The sequence below is a fragment of the Lampris incognitus genome, chromosome 2 (assembly GCF_029633865.1).
Source record: "Lampris incognitus isolate fLamInc1 chromosome 2, fLamInc1.hap2, whole genome shotgun sequence".
NCBI lineage: Eukaryota > Metazoa > Chordata > Actinopteri > Lampriformes > Lampridae > Lampris > Lampris incognitus.
The window spans coordinates 77,915,422-77,930,473 of NC_079212.1; the positions used below are offsets into that span (position 1 = coordinate 77,915,422).

At 47.6% G+C, this 15,052-nt stretch overlaps 1 protein-coding gene across 1 annotated transcript in view; it reads right to left on the bottom strand.

The window, feature by feature from the left end:
* The window catches only part of cept1b (choline/ethanolamine phosphotransferase 1b), a 508,560-nt gene that overhangs the window by 245,467 nt on the left and 248,041 nt on the right, over positions 1 to 15,052 (bottom strand). Inside the window, exons 8-9 of the mRNA XM_056274388.1 lie at positions 11,965 to 12,123; positions 11,739 to 11,864 (exon numbers count right to left, since the gene is read on the bottom strand). Coding sequence (XP_056130363.1) covers positions 11,739 to 11,864; positions 11,965 to 12,123 — 285 coding nt within the window. The remainder of the gene's footprint in view (positions 1 to 11,738; positions 11,865 to 11,964; positions 12,124 to 15,052) is intronic.

The following is a 15,052-nucleotide window of genomic DNA, read 5'->3' on the forward strand; positions in this document are numbered from 1 at the left end:
TCGTCCAGAACACATCCCAGAGTACAGGCCAACTCTGAGTTGCTCTTCATCCACAACAAATCCCAGTATACAGGCCAACTCTGAGTCGCTCTTCATCCAGAACACATCCCAGTGTACAGGCCAACTTCACATTGCATTTCATCCAGAAAACATCCCAGTGTACAGGCCAACTCTGGGTCGCTCTTTATCCAGGACACATCCCAGAGTACAGGCCAACTCTGGGTTGCTCTTCATCCAGAACACATCCCACTGTATAGGCCAACTCTGAGTTGCTCTTTATCCAGAACACATCCCAGTGTACAGGCCAACTCTGAGTCTCTCTTCATCCAGAACACATCCTATTGTACAAGCCAACTCTGAGTCTCTCTTCATCAAGAACACATCCTATTGTACAAGCCATCTCAATGTTGCTTTTCATCCGGAACACATCCCATTGTATAGGCCAACTCTGAGTCTCTCTTTATGCAGAACACAGCCAAGTGTACAGGCCAACTCTGGGTCGCTCTTTATCCAGAACACATCCCACTGTATAGGCCAACTCTGAGTCGCTCTTTATCCAGAACACATCCCAGTGTATAGGGCCAACTCTGGGTTCGCTCTTCATCCAGAACACATCCCATTGTATAGGCCAACTCTGAGTCTCTCTTTACCTAGAACACATCCCAATGGACAGGCCAACTCTGAGTCGCTCTTTATCCAGAACACATCCCATAGTACAGGCCAATTTCACGTTGCTTTTCATCCAGAACACATCCCAGTGTACAGGCCAACTCTGACTCGCTCTTTATCCAGAACACATTCCAGTGTATAGACCAACTCTGGGTTGCTCTTCATCCAGAACACATCCCATTGTATAGGCCAACTCTGAGTTGCTCTTCATCCAGAACACATCCTAATGTACAAGCCAACTCCGCCTCGCTGTTCACCCAGAACACATCCCAGAGTACGGGCAAACTCCGTGTCGTTCTTCATCCAGAACACATCCCAGAGTACAGGCCAACTCTGGGTCGCTCTTTATCTAGAACACATCCCAGTGTATAGTCCAACTCTGGGTTGCTCTTCATCCAGAACACATCCCAGTGTATAGACCAACTCTGGGTTGCTCTTTATCCAAAACACATCCTAATGTAAAAGCCAACTCCGCCTCGCAATTCATCCAGAACACATCCTAGTGTAAAGGGCAACTCTGAGTTGCTCTTCATCCAGAACACATCCTAATGTACAAGCCAACTCCGCCTCGCTGTTCATCCAGAACACATCCCAGAGTACGGGCAAACTCCGTGTCGTTCTTCATCCAGAACACATCCCAGAGTACAGGCCAACTCTGGGTCGCTCTTTATCTAGAACACATCCCAGAGTACAGGCCAATTTCACGTTGCTTTCATCCAGAACACATCCCAGTGTACAGGCCAACTCTGGGTCGCTCTTTATCCAGGACACATCCCAGAGTACAGGCCAACTCTGGGTTGCTCTTCATCCAGAACACATCCCACTGTATAGGCCAACTCTGAGTTGCTCTTTATCCAGAACACATCCCAGTGTACAGGCCAACTCTGAGTCTCTCTTCATCCAGAACACATCCTATTGTACAAGCCAACTCTGAGTCTCTCTTCATCCAGAACACATCCTATTGTACAAGCCATCTCAATGTTGCTTTTCATCCGGAACACATCCCATTGTATAGGCCAACTCTGAGTCTCTCTTTATCCAGAACACATCCAAGTGTACAGGCCAACTCTGGGTCGCTCTTTATCTAGAACACATCCCAGAGTAAAGGCCAATTTCACGTTGCTTTTCATCCAGAACACATCCCAGTGTACAGGCCAACTCTGAGTCTCTCTTTATCCAGAACACATCCCAGTGTACAGGCCAACTTTGGGTCGCTCTTTATCCAAAACACATCCTAATGTAAAAGCCAACTCCGCCTCGCAATTCATCCAGAACACATCCTAGTGTAAAGGGCAACTCTGAGTTGCTCTTCATCCAGAACACATCCTAATGTACAAGCCAACTCCGCCTCGCTGTTCATCCAGAACACATCCCAGAGTATGGGCAAACTCCGTGTCGTTCTTCATCCAGAACACATCCCAGAGTACAGGCCAACTCTGGGTCGCTCTTTATCTAGAACACATCCCAGAGTACAGGCCAATTTCACGTTGCTTTCATCCAGAACACATCCCAGTGTATAGGGCCAACTCTAGGTTGCTCTTTATCCAGAACACATCCCACTGTATAGGCCAACTCTGAGTCGCTCTTTATCCAGAACACATCCCAGAGTACAGGCCAATTTCACGTTGCTTTTCATCCAGAACACATCCCAGTGTACAGGCCAACTCTGAGTCGCTCTTTATCCAGAACACATCCCAGTGTATAGTCCAACTCTGGGTTGCTCTTCATCCAGAACACATCCCAGTGTATAGGCCAACTCTGGGTTGCTCTTTATCCAGAACACATCCCAATGTACAGGCAAACTCTGAGTTGCTCTTCGTCCAGAACACATCCCAGAGTACAGGCCAACTCTGAGTTGCTCTTCATCCACAACAAATCCCAGTATACAGGCCAACTCTGAGTCGCTCTTCATCCAGAACACATCCCAGTGTACAGGCCAACTTCACATTGCATTTCATCCAGAAAACATCCCAGTGTACAGGCCAACTCTGGGTCGCTCTTTATCCAGGACACATCCCAGAGTACAGGCCAACTCTGGGTTGCTCTTCATCCAGAACACATCCCACTGTATAGGCCAACTCTGAGTTGCTCTTTATCCAGAACACATCCCAGTGTACAGGCCAACTCTGAGTCTCTCTTCATCCAGAACACATCCTATTGTACAAGCCAACTCTGAGTCTCTCTTCATCAAGAACACATCCTATTGTACAAGCCATCTCAATGTTGCTTTTCATCCGGAACACATCCCATTGTATAGGCCAACTCTGAGTCTCTCTTTATGCAGAACACAGCCAAGTGTACAGGCCAACTCTGGGTCGCTCTTTATCCAGAACACATCCCACTGTATAGGCCAACTCTGAGTCGCTCTTTATCCAGAACACATCCCAGTGTATAGGGCCAACTCTGGGTTCGCTCTTCATCCAGAACACATCCCATTGTATAGGCCAACTCTGAGTCTCTCTTTACCTAGAACACATCCCAATGGACAGGCCAACTCTGAGTCGCTCTTTATCCAGAACACATCCCATAGTACAGGCCAATTTCACGTTGCTTTTCATCCAGAACACATCCCAGTGTACAGGCCAACTCTGACTCGCTCTTTATCCAGAACACATTCCAGTGTATAGACCAACTCTGGGTTGCTCTTCATCCAGAACACATCCCATTGTATAGGCCAACTCTGAGTTGCTCTTCATCCAGAACACATCCTAATGTACAAGCCAACTCCGCCTCGCTGTTCACCCAGAACACATCCCAGAGTACGGGCAAACTCCGTGTCGTTCTTCATCCAGAACACATCCCAGAGTACAGGCCAACTCTGGGTCGCTCTTTATCTAGAACACATCCCAGTGTATAGTCCAACTCTGGGTTGCTCTTCATCCAGAACACATCCCAGTGTATAGACCAACTCTGGGTTGCTCTTTATCCAAAACACATCCTAATGTAAAAGCCAACTCCGCCTCGCAATTCATCCAGAACACATCCTAGTGTAAAGGGCAACTCTGAGTTGCTCTTCATCCAGAACACATCCTAATGTACAAGCCAACTCCGCCTCGCTGTTCATCCAGAACACATCCCAGAGTACGGGCAAACTCCGTGTCGTTCTTCATCCAGAACACATCCCAGAGTACAGGCCAACTCTGGGTCGCTCTTTATCTAGAACACATCCCAGAGTACAGGCCAATTTCACGTTGCTTTCATCCAGAACACATCCCAGTGTACAGGCCAACTCTGGGTCGCTCTTTATCCAGGACACATCCCAGAGTACAGGCCAACTCTGGGTTGCTCTTCATCCAGAACACATCCCACTGTATAGGCCAACTCTGAGTTGCTCTTTATCCAGAACACATCCCAGTGTACAGGCCAACTCTGAGTCTCTCTTCATCCAGAACACATCCTATTGCACAAGCCAACTCTGAGTCTCTCTTCATCCAGAACACATCCTATTGTACAAGCCATCTCAATGTTGCTTTTCATCCGGAACACATCCCATTGTATAGGCCAACTCTGAGTCTCTCTTTATCCAGAACACATCCAAGTGTACAGGCCAACTCTGGGTCGCTCTTTATCCAGAACACATCCCACTGTATAGGCCAACTCTGAGTCGCTCTTTATCCAGAACACATCCCAGTGTATAGGGCCAACTCTGGGTTCGCTCTTCATCCAGAACACATCCCATTGTATAGGCCAACTCTGAGTCTCTCTTTACCTAGAACACATCCCAATGTACAGGCCAACTCTGAGTCGCTCTTTATCCAGAACACATCCCATAGTACAGGCCAATTTCACGTTGCTTTTCATCCAGAACACATCCCAGTGTACAGGCCAACTCTGAATCGCTCTTTATCCAGAACACATTCCAGTGTATAGACCAACACTGGGTTGCTCTTCATCCAGAACACATCCCATTGTATAGGCCAACTCTGAGTTGCTCTTCATCCAGAACACATCCCAGAGTACAGGCCAACTCTGGGTCGCTCTTTATCTAGAACACATCCCAGAGTACAGGCCAATTTCACGTTGCTTTTCATCCAGAACACATCCCAGTGTACAGGCCAACTCTGAGTCGCTCTTTATCCAGAACACATCCCAGTGTATAGTCCAACTCTGGGTTGCTCTTCATCCAGAACACATCCCAGTGTATAGGCCAACTCTGGGTTGCTCTTTATCCACAACAAATCCCAGTATACAGGCCAACTCTGAGTCGCTCTTCATCCAGAACATATCCCAGTGTACAGGCCAACTTCACGTTGCATTTCATCCAGAAAACATCCCAGTGTACAGGCCAACTCTGGGTCGCTCTTTATCCAGGACACATCCCAGAGTACAGGCCAACTCTGAGTCGCTCTTTATCCAGAACACATTCCAGTGTATAGACCAACTCTGGGTTGCTCTTCATCCAGAACACATCCCATTGTATAGGCCAACACTGAGTCTCTCTTTATCCAGAACACATCCCAATGTACAGGCCAACTCTGGGTCGCTCTTTATCCAGAACACATCCCAGTGTATAGGGCCAACTCTGGGTTGCTTTTCATCCAGAACACATCCCAGTGTATAGGCCAACTCTGTGTCGCTCTTTATCCAGAACACATCCCAGAGTACAGGACAATTTCACGTTGCTTTTCATCCAGAACACATCCCAGTGTACAGGCCAACTCTGAGTCGCTCTTTATCCAGAACACATCCCAGTGTATAGGCCAACTCTGGGTTGCTCTTCATCCAGAACACATCCCAATGTACAGGCCAACTCTGGGTCGCTCTTTATCCAGAACACATCCCACTGTATAGGCCAACTATAGGTTGCTCTTCATCCTGAACACATCCCACTGTATAGGCCAACTCTGAGTCGCTCTTTATCCAGAACACATCCCAGGGTACAGGCCAATTTCAGGTTGCTCTTCATCCAGAACACATCCCAGTGTACAGGCCAACTCCATGTCGTTCTTCATCCAGAACATATCCCAGAGTACAAGCCAACTCTGAGTTGCTCTTCATCCAGAACACATCCTAGAGTACAGGCCAACTCTGAGTTGCTCTTTATCTAGAACACATCCCAGTGTATAGGCCAACTCTGGGTTGCTCTTCATCCAGAACACATCCCACTGTATAGGCTAACTCTGAGTTGCTCTTTATCCAGAACACATCCCAGAGTACAGGCCAACTCTGAGTTGCTCTTTATCCAGAACACATCCCAGTGCATAGGCCAACTCTGGGTTGCTCTTCATCCAGAACACATCCTAGTGTACAAGCAAACTCCATGTTGCTCTTCATCCAGAACATATCCCATTGTATAGGCCAACTCTGAGTTTCTCTTTATCCAGAACACATCCCAGTGTACAGGCCAACTTTGGGTCGCTCTTTATCCAAAACACATCCTAATGTAAAAGCCAACCCCGCCTCGCTATTCATCCAGAACACATCCTAGTGTAAAGGGCAACTCTGAGTTGCTCTTCATCCAGAACACATCCTAATGTACAAGCCAACTCCGCCTCACAGTTCATCCAGAACACATCCCAGAGTACGGGCAAACTCCGTGTCGTTCTTCATCCAGAACACATCCCAATGTACAGGCCAACTCTGGGTCGCTCTTTATCCAGAACACATCCTAATGTACAAGCCAACTTCGCCTCACTGTTCATCCAGAACACACCCCAGAGTACAGGCCAATTCAATGTTGCTCTTCATCCAGAACACATCCCAGAGTACAGGCCAACTCTGAGTCTCTCTTTATCCAGAACAGATCCCAGTGTATAGGCCAACTATAGGTTGCTCTTCATCCTGAACACATCCCACTGTATAGGCCAACTCTGAGTCGCTCTTTATCCAGAACACATCCCAGGGTACAGGCCAATTTCAGGTTGCTCTTCATCCAGAACACATCCCAGTGTACAGGCCAACTCCATGTCGTTCTTCATCCAGAACACATCCCAGAGTACAAGCCAACTCTGAGTTGCTCTTCATCCAGAACACAGCCCAGAGTACAGGCCAACTCTGAGTTGCTCTTTATCTAGAACACATCCCAGTGTATAGGCCAACTCTGGGTTGCTCTTCATCCAGAACACATCCCACTGTATAGGCTAACTCTGAGTTGCTCTTTATCCAGAACACATCCCAGAGTACAGGCCAACTCTGAGTTGCTCTTTATCCAGAACACATCCCAGTGCATAGGCCAACTCTGGGTTGCTCTTCATCCAGAACACATCCTAGTGTACAAGCCAACTCCATGTTGCTCTTCATCCAGAACACATCCCATTGTATAGGCCAACTCTGAGTCTCTCTTTATCCAGAACACATCCCAGTGTACAGGCCAACTTTGGGTCACTCTTTATCCAAAACACATCCTAATGTAAAAGCCAACCCCGCCTCGCTATTCATCCAGAACACATCCTAGTGTAAAGGGCAACTCTGAGTTGATCTTCATCCAGAACACATCCTAATGTACAAGCCAACTCCGCCTCGCAGTTCATCCAGAACACATCCCAGAGTAAGGGCAAACTCCGTGTCGTTCTTCATCCAGAACACATCCCAGAGTACAGGCCAACTCTGGGTCGCTCTTTGTCCAGAACACATCCTAATGTACAAACCAACTCCGCCTCGCTGTTCATGCAGAGCACATCCCAGAGTACAGGCAAACTCCCTGTCGTTCTTCATCCAGAACACATCCCAGAGTACAGGCCAACTCTGAGTTGCTCTTCATCCAGAACAAATCCCAGTATACAGGCCAACTCTGAGTCGCTCTTCATCCAGAACACATCCCAGTGTACAGGCCAACTCTGAGTTGCTTTTCATCCAGAAAACATCCCAGTGTACAGGCCAAATCTGGGTCGCTCTTTATCGAGGACACATCCCAGTGTATAGGCCAACTCTGGGTTGCTCTTCATCCAGAATACATCCCACTGTATAGGCCAACTCTGAGTTGCTCTTTATCCAGAACACATCCCAGTGTAAAAGCCAACTCCGCCTCGCTGTTCATCCAAAACACATCCCAGAGTACAGGCCAACTCCATGTCGTTCTTCATCCAGAACACATCCCAGTGTACAGGCCAATTTCCCGTTGCTTTTTATCCAGAACACATCACCTTGTACAGGCCAACTCTGGGTCGCTCTTTATCCAGAACACATCCCAGTGTACAGGCCAACTCTGAGTCGCTCTTTATCTAGAACACATCCCAGAGTATAGGCCAATTTCACGTTGCTTTCATCCAGACCACATCCCAGTTTACCGGCCAACTCTGAGTCGCTCTTTATCCAGAACACATCCCAGTGTATAGGGCCAACTCTGGGTTGCTCTTCATCCAGAACACATCCCACTGTATAGGCCAACTCTGAGTCGCTCTTTATCCAGAACACATCCTAATGTACAAGCCAACTCCGCCTCGCTGTTCATCCAGAACACACCCCAGAGTACAGGCAAACTCCGTGTCGTTCTTCATCCAGAACACATCCCAGAGTACAGGCCAACTCTGAGTTGTTCTTCATCCAGAACACATCCTATTGTACAAGCCAACTCAATGTTGCTTTTCATCCAGAACACATCCCATTGTATAGGCCAGCTCTGAGTTTCTCTTTATCCAGAACACATCCAAGTGTGCAGGCCAACTCTGGGTCACTCTTTATCCAGAACACATCCTAATGTACAAGCCAACTCCGCCTCGCTGTTTATCCAGAACACATCCCAGAGTACAGGCCAGCTCTGAGTTGCTCTTCATCCAGAACACATCCCAGAGTACAGGCCAACTCTGAGTTGCTCTTTATCCAGAACACATCCCAGTGTATAGGCCAACTCTGGGTTGCTATTCATCCAGAACACATCCCACTGTATAGGCCAACTCTGAGTCGCTCTTTATCCAGAACACATCCCAGAGTACAGGCCAATTTCACGTTGCTCTTCATCCAGAACACATCCGAGTGTACAGGCCAACTCCGTGTCGTTCTTCATCCAGAACACATCCCAGAGTACAGGCCAACTCTGAGTTGATCTTCATCCAGAACACATCCTAGAGTACAGGCCAGCTCTGAATTGCTCTTTATCCAGAACACATCCCAGTGTATAGGCCAACTCTGGGTTGCTCTTCTTCCAGAACACATCCCAATGTACAGGCCAACTCTGAGTTTTTCTTCATCCAGAACATATCCCAGTGTATAGACCAACTCTGGGTTGCTCTTCATCCAGAACACATCCCATTGTATAGGCCAACTCTGAGTCTCTCTTTATCCCGAACACATCCCAATGTACAGGCCAACTCTGGGTCGCTCTTTATCCAGAACACATCCTAATGTACAAGCCAACTCCGCCTCGCTGTTCATCCAGAACACACCCCAGAGTACAGGCAAACTCCGTGTCGTTCTTCATCCAGAACACATCCCAGAGTACAGGCCAACTCTGAGTTGTTCTTCATCCAGAACACATCCTATTGTACAAGCCAACTCAATGTTGCTCTTCATCCAGAACACATCCCATTGTAGAGGCCAACTCTGAGTCTCTCTTTATCCAGAACACATCCAAGTGTACAGGCCAACTCTGGGTCGCTCTTTATCCAGAACACATCCTAATGTACAAGCCAACTCCGCCTCGCTGTTTATCCAGAACACATCCCAGAGTACAGGCCAGCTCTGAGTTGCTCTTCATCCAGAACACATCCCAGAGTACAGGCCAACTCTGAGTTGCTCTTTATCCAGAACACATCCCCACTGTATAGGCCAACTCTGAGTCGCTCTTTATCCAGAACACATCCCAGGGTACAGGCCAATTTCACGTTTCTCTTCATCAAGAACACATCCGAGTGTACAGGCCAACTCCGTGTCGTTCTTCATCCAGAACACATCCCAGAGTACAGGCCAACTCTGAGTTGCTCTTCATCCAGAACACATCCCAGTGTACAGGCTAACTCTGTGTCACTGTTCATCCAGAACACATCCCAATGTACAGGCTAACTGTGTCGCTGTTCATCCAGAACACATCCCAGTGTACAGGCCAACTCTGGGTCACTCTTCATCCAGAGTACATTCCAGTGTACAGGACAACTCTGGTTTGCTGTTCATCCAGAACACATCCCAGTGTACAGGCCAACTCTGAGTCACTCTTCATCCCCATCCTCTCCTTCAGTGCTTGCCAACGAGTGAAAGCCGACCCCAGATTCACTCTCGTTTTGGAACGAGCTTCTTCCGCTTGATGCTTCACCTCGCTATATTTGCATCTTTTTGGTGCTCTGTCCACCATTGTTGTAGCTGCCTCTTGGATGCGTGTTTACAGTCTCGATCTGGCACCCGGTTGCTATGTTTTTATAGAGTCCTGCTGGCCAAAGTTTAATGCTGAGAAACGTCCCGTAAACAGCAAACTAAGAAAAAGAAGACATTATACACACAGGACTGTTTTTCTGTAGATACAGACACCGCCACACACGTCTAGTGGGTCATAAGTGATGATTGAGAGAGATTATTTTTGTATGAGTCTAAACATTGATTTTTCTGGAAAATCCTACTAAATACTTTAACATAATTAAAGATAATACTTAATAGTCTAAATATTCATCCATAGTGTTTTTGACCACTACAGTATGATACATGGTCTTTGCCTAAATGTAACATAATTGGGCATTGAGAGAATAAAGAATTTGAAAGAATTTAATGTTCCATATTGGTCTTTTGTTGGGTAACTATTTTTTGTCTCTTTTTCTGTATAAAATTTGCATAATCCTGATTGCTTAATGGCAGAGCTGTGTGTGTGTACCAGTACATTGATGTTTGTGTCAGTATAACAGTATCTGTATGAACCCTCAAGTACAGTTTCTATTAAGCTACGGAATACAGTGACACTTGATGTAGTTTTGACCAAAGATAGTATGAACCTACTGAACTTACAGTGTCTTTTTAAAACGAATGTGTATAGTAAGTATGATTCATGCTAAGATGCTTAGAACAAACATTGTTTTTTCTATGCATTTTTATGAATGAAGACATCCATATTGGTTGGTTATTACATATTGCACCATATTACATTTTCATTCAACAAATTCCCTGGCGTCCGGGTAGCGTAGCGGTCTATTCCATTGCCTACCAAAACGGGGATCACCAGTTTGAATCCCCGTGTTATCTCCGGCTTGGTCGGGCGTCCCCACAGACACAATTGGCCGTGTCTGTGGGTGGGAAGCCGGATGTGGGTATGTGTCCTGATCGCTGCACTAGCGCCTCCTCTGGTCGGTCGGGGCGCCTGTTCGGGGGGGAGGGGGAACTGGGGGGAATAGTGTGATCCTCCCACGTTTTACATGACCCTGGTGAAACCACTCACTGTCAGGTGAAAAGAAGCGCCTGGTGACTCCACATGTATCAAAGGAGGCATGTGGTAGTCTGCAGCCCTCCCCGGATCAGCAGAGGGGCTGGAGCAGCGACTGGGACGGCTCGGAAGAGTGGGGTAATTGGCCGAGTACAATTGGGGAGAAAAAGGGGGGGGAAATCCCCCCCCAAAAAAGTGAAACTCCTGTATTTTGTAATAACTGCAATTATTATTAACTGCAATTTATTATAAAATCCGGGGAATTTTATTACGTATGGGGCGGATTACTGCACACTGCAGGTGTTATTACACAATGAAGTGAAACTTTATTACCTTTTTCTGAGTTGCTACATAATGCGGTGTTATTACATTATGTGTTGCTACAGTGATGCATTTAAAATGCATTATTTTCTGATTAAAAATTGCTTCAGGGTTTTATAGGGTGAACATCTGATCAAGGTACTGCTTTCAAGTCTCAAGTCCTAAAGCAGTCATGTTTCAAAGTCAGTTCAAGTGTCACAGAAGACAAGCCCAAGTTGAGCTGCGAGTCCTGATGGTCGTGACTCGAGTCTTATTTGAGTTCAAGTCTCAAGGTACAGCTTGGCTAACATGAACTAACATGAACTCCACTACATATGAAAATGTCTGCATTTTTGTTTGGCTCCTAATTCCTGCTTGCAACTCTATTTGTTCATTTGTCTTTTGTTTTGCATCATTCTGAAATGATCAAAGACAGTTGTATACAAATAGTTATCAATGACGTGAGCCCTCAGTTTTTTATGTGTGTACTTACCAAGGCAATCCATAGCACCAGGTACTCGTCAACAAAGCTGTTAAAATACTGATCCAGGAAGAGGAGCCCTGGTCCAAGGAATGCTAAATCATGAAGATTCATCTCACTTTTTGTCATGTGCGCCACCTATGAATACACAAAATAACCACGGAGAGTAAGCATCACGAGGCGCATTCCTCATGGAATCTCAGACACCATGGTAATGGAAGCACAGTAGTTGACTTACAACTAATTTATTGGTAATTTTGGCTGAAACAAAGCCAAACGCCAGTATATAAAGACAGGGATGTTTCTCAAATAGCTGGACAGCAGATTTCTTGTATATCATCATAGCCAACACGATAACTGAGCCAATATGCAATATGGGCGATAAGACACTGGTTCCCTGAGGAGAGAGAGACAGAAACACACCGGGTTAGCTCAGGTAGGCAGAGGCAGAAAGGAAATAATAAAGGGCAGTAAATACAGTAGAAAAAACAACCTTAAACTGAGGTATTGACGGGTCTGCTCCAAAAGCTCATATCGGCTTCTTTTTTTTTTTACATCTTGACTTAAGGTTAGCCCTAACCCTATGTGATAGAAGCCGAACAGTAAACTAGCTCAAAATATCATCACCATTTGGCAGATGTGGCCCATTTTAGAGCCCAAGTAGTGGGGAAAATGTGGATCCTAACTGCAACCTGTCTGTTTGGTTGCTGTAGGCCAGTGGCTCTCAGCCCAGCCCCTGGATACTACCAGTGCTGCTGGTTTTCTATTGTGCCAGGGAATTAGATGATTCCCCTGTTGCTCCAGGCATACAACCTCCCTGTTGCTCTGTTGCTCCAGGCATACAACCTCCCTGTTCCTCCTGGTATATAACCTCCATTTTGCTCCAGACATACAACCTCCCTGTTGCTCAAGGCATACAACCTCCCTGTTGCTCTGTTGCTCCAGGCATACAACCTCCCTGTTGCTCTGTTGCTCCAGACATACTACCTCCATGTTGCTCCTGGTATATAACCTCCCTGTTGCTCCAGGCAAACAACCTCCCTGTTGCTCCAGGCAAACAACCTCCCTGTTGCTCCAGGCATACAACCTCCCTGTTGCTCCAGGCACACAACCTCCCTGTTGCTCCAGGCATACAACCTCCCTGTTGCTCCAGGCATACAACCTCCCTGTTGCTCCAGGTTATATAACCTCCCTTTTGCTCCAGGCATACAACCTCCCTGTTGCTCCAGGCATACATATAACAACCTCCAGGCAAACAACCTCCCTGTTGCTCCAGGTATATAACCTACCTTTTGCTCCAGGTATATAACCTCCCTTTTGCTCCAGGGATACAACCTCCCTGTTGCTCCAGGCATACAACCTCCCTGTTGCTCCAGGCAAACAACCTCCCTGTTGCTCCACGCATACAACCTCCCTGTTGCTCCAGGTATATAACCTCCCTTTTGCTCCAGGGATACAACCTCCCTGTTGCTCCAGGTATATAACCTCCCTTTTGCTCCAGGGATAAAACCTCCCTGTTGCTCCAGGCATACAACCTCCCTGTTGCTCCAGGCAAACAACATCCCTGTTGCTCCAGGCATACAACCTCCCTGTTGCTACAGGCATACAACCTCCCTGTTGCTCCAGGCATACAACCTCCCTGTTGCTCCAGGTATATAACCTCCCTTTTGCTCCAGGGATACAACCTCCCTGTTGCTCCAGGTATATAACCTCCCTTTTGCTCCAGGCATACAACCTCCCTGTTGCTCCAGGCAAACAACCTCCCTGTTGCTCCAGGCATACAACATCCCTGTTGCTCCAGGTATATAATCTCCCTTTTGCTCCAGGCATACAACCTCCCTGTTGCTCCAGGCACACAACCTCCCTGTTGCTCCAGGCAAACAACCTCCCTGTTGCTCCAGGCAATCAACCTCCCTGTTGCTCCAGGCAAACAACCTCCCTGTTGCTCCAGGCATACAACCTCCCTGTTGCTCCAGGTATATAACCTCCCTTTTGCTCCAGGCATACAACCTCCCTGTTGCTCCAGGCAAACAACCTCCCTGTTGCTCCAGGCAAACAACCTCCCTGTTGCTCCAGGCATACAACCTCCCTGTTGCTCCAGGTATATAACCTCCCTTTTGCTCCAGGCATACAATCTCCCTGTTGCTCCAGGCATACATATAACAACCTCCAGGCAAACAACCTCCCTGTTGCACAAGGTATATAACCTCCCTTTTGCTCCAGGCATACAACCTCCCTGTTGCTCCAGGCATACATATAACAACCTCCAGGCAAACAACCTCCCTATTGCTCCAGGCAAACAACCTCCCTGTTGCTCCAGGCATACAACCTCCCTTTTGCTCCAGGCATACAACCTCCCTGTTGCTCCAGGCAAACAACCTCCCTGTTGCTCCAGGCAAACAACCTCCCTGTTGCTCCAGGCATACAACCTCCCTGTTGATCCAGGTATATAACCTCCCTTTTGCTCCAGGCATACAACCTCCCTGTTGCTCCAGGCACACAACCTCCCTGTTGCTCCAGGCATACAACCTCACTGTTGCTCCAGGCAAACAACCTCCCTGTTGCTCCAGGCAAACAACCTCCTGTTGCTCCAGGTATATAACCTCCCTTTTGCTCCAGGCACACAACCTCCCTGTTGCTCCAGGGATACATATAACAACCTCCAGGCAAACAACCTCCCTGTTGCTCCAGGCAAACAACCCCCTGTTGCTCCAGGCAAACAACCTCCCTGTTGCTCCAGGCATACAACCTCCCTTTTGCTCCAGGCAAACAACCTCCCTGTTGCTCCAGGCAAACAACCTCCCTGTGACTCCAGGCATACAACCTTTTTGTTGCTCCAGGCAAACAACCTCCCTGTTGCTCCAGGCAAACAACCTCCCTGTTGCTACAGGCATACAACCTCCCTGTGACTCCAGGCATACAACCTCCCTGTTGCTCCAGGCATACAACCTCCCTGTTGCTCCAGGCATACAACCTCCCTGTTGCTCCAGGTATACAACCTCCCTTTTGCTCCAGGGATACAACCTCCCTGTTGCTCCAGGTATATAATCTCCCTTTTGCTCCAGGGATACAACCTCCCTGTTGCTCCAGGCATACAACCTCCCTGTTGCTCCAGGCAAACAACTTCCCTGTTGCTCCAGGCATACAACCTCCCTGTTGCTCCAGGCATACAACCTCCCTGTTGCTCCAGGCATACAACCTCCCTGTTCCCCCAGGTATATAACCTTCCTTTTGCTCCAGGGATACAACCTCCCTGTTGCTCCAGGTATATAACCTCCCTTTTGCTCCAGAGATACAACCTCCCTGTAGCTCCTGGCAAAGCACCT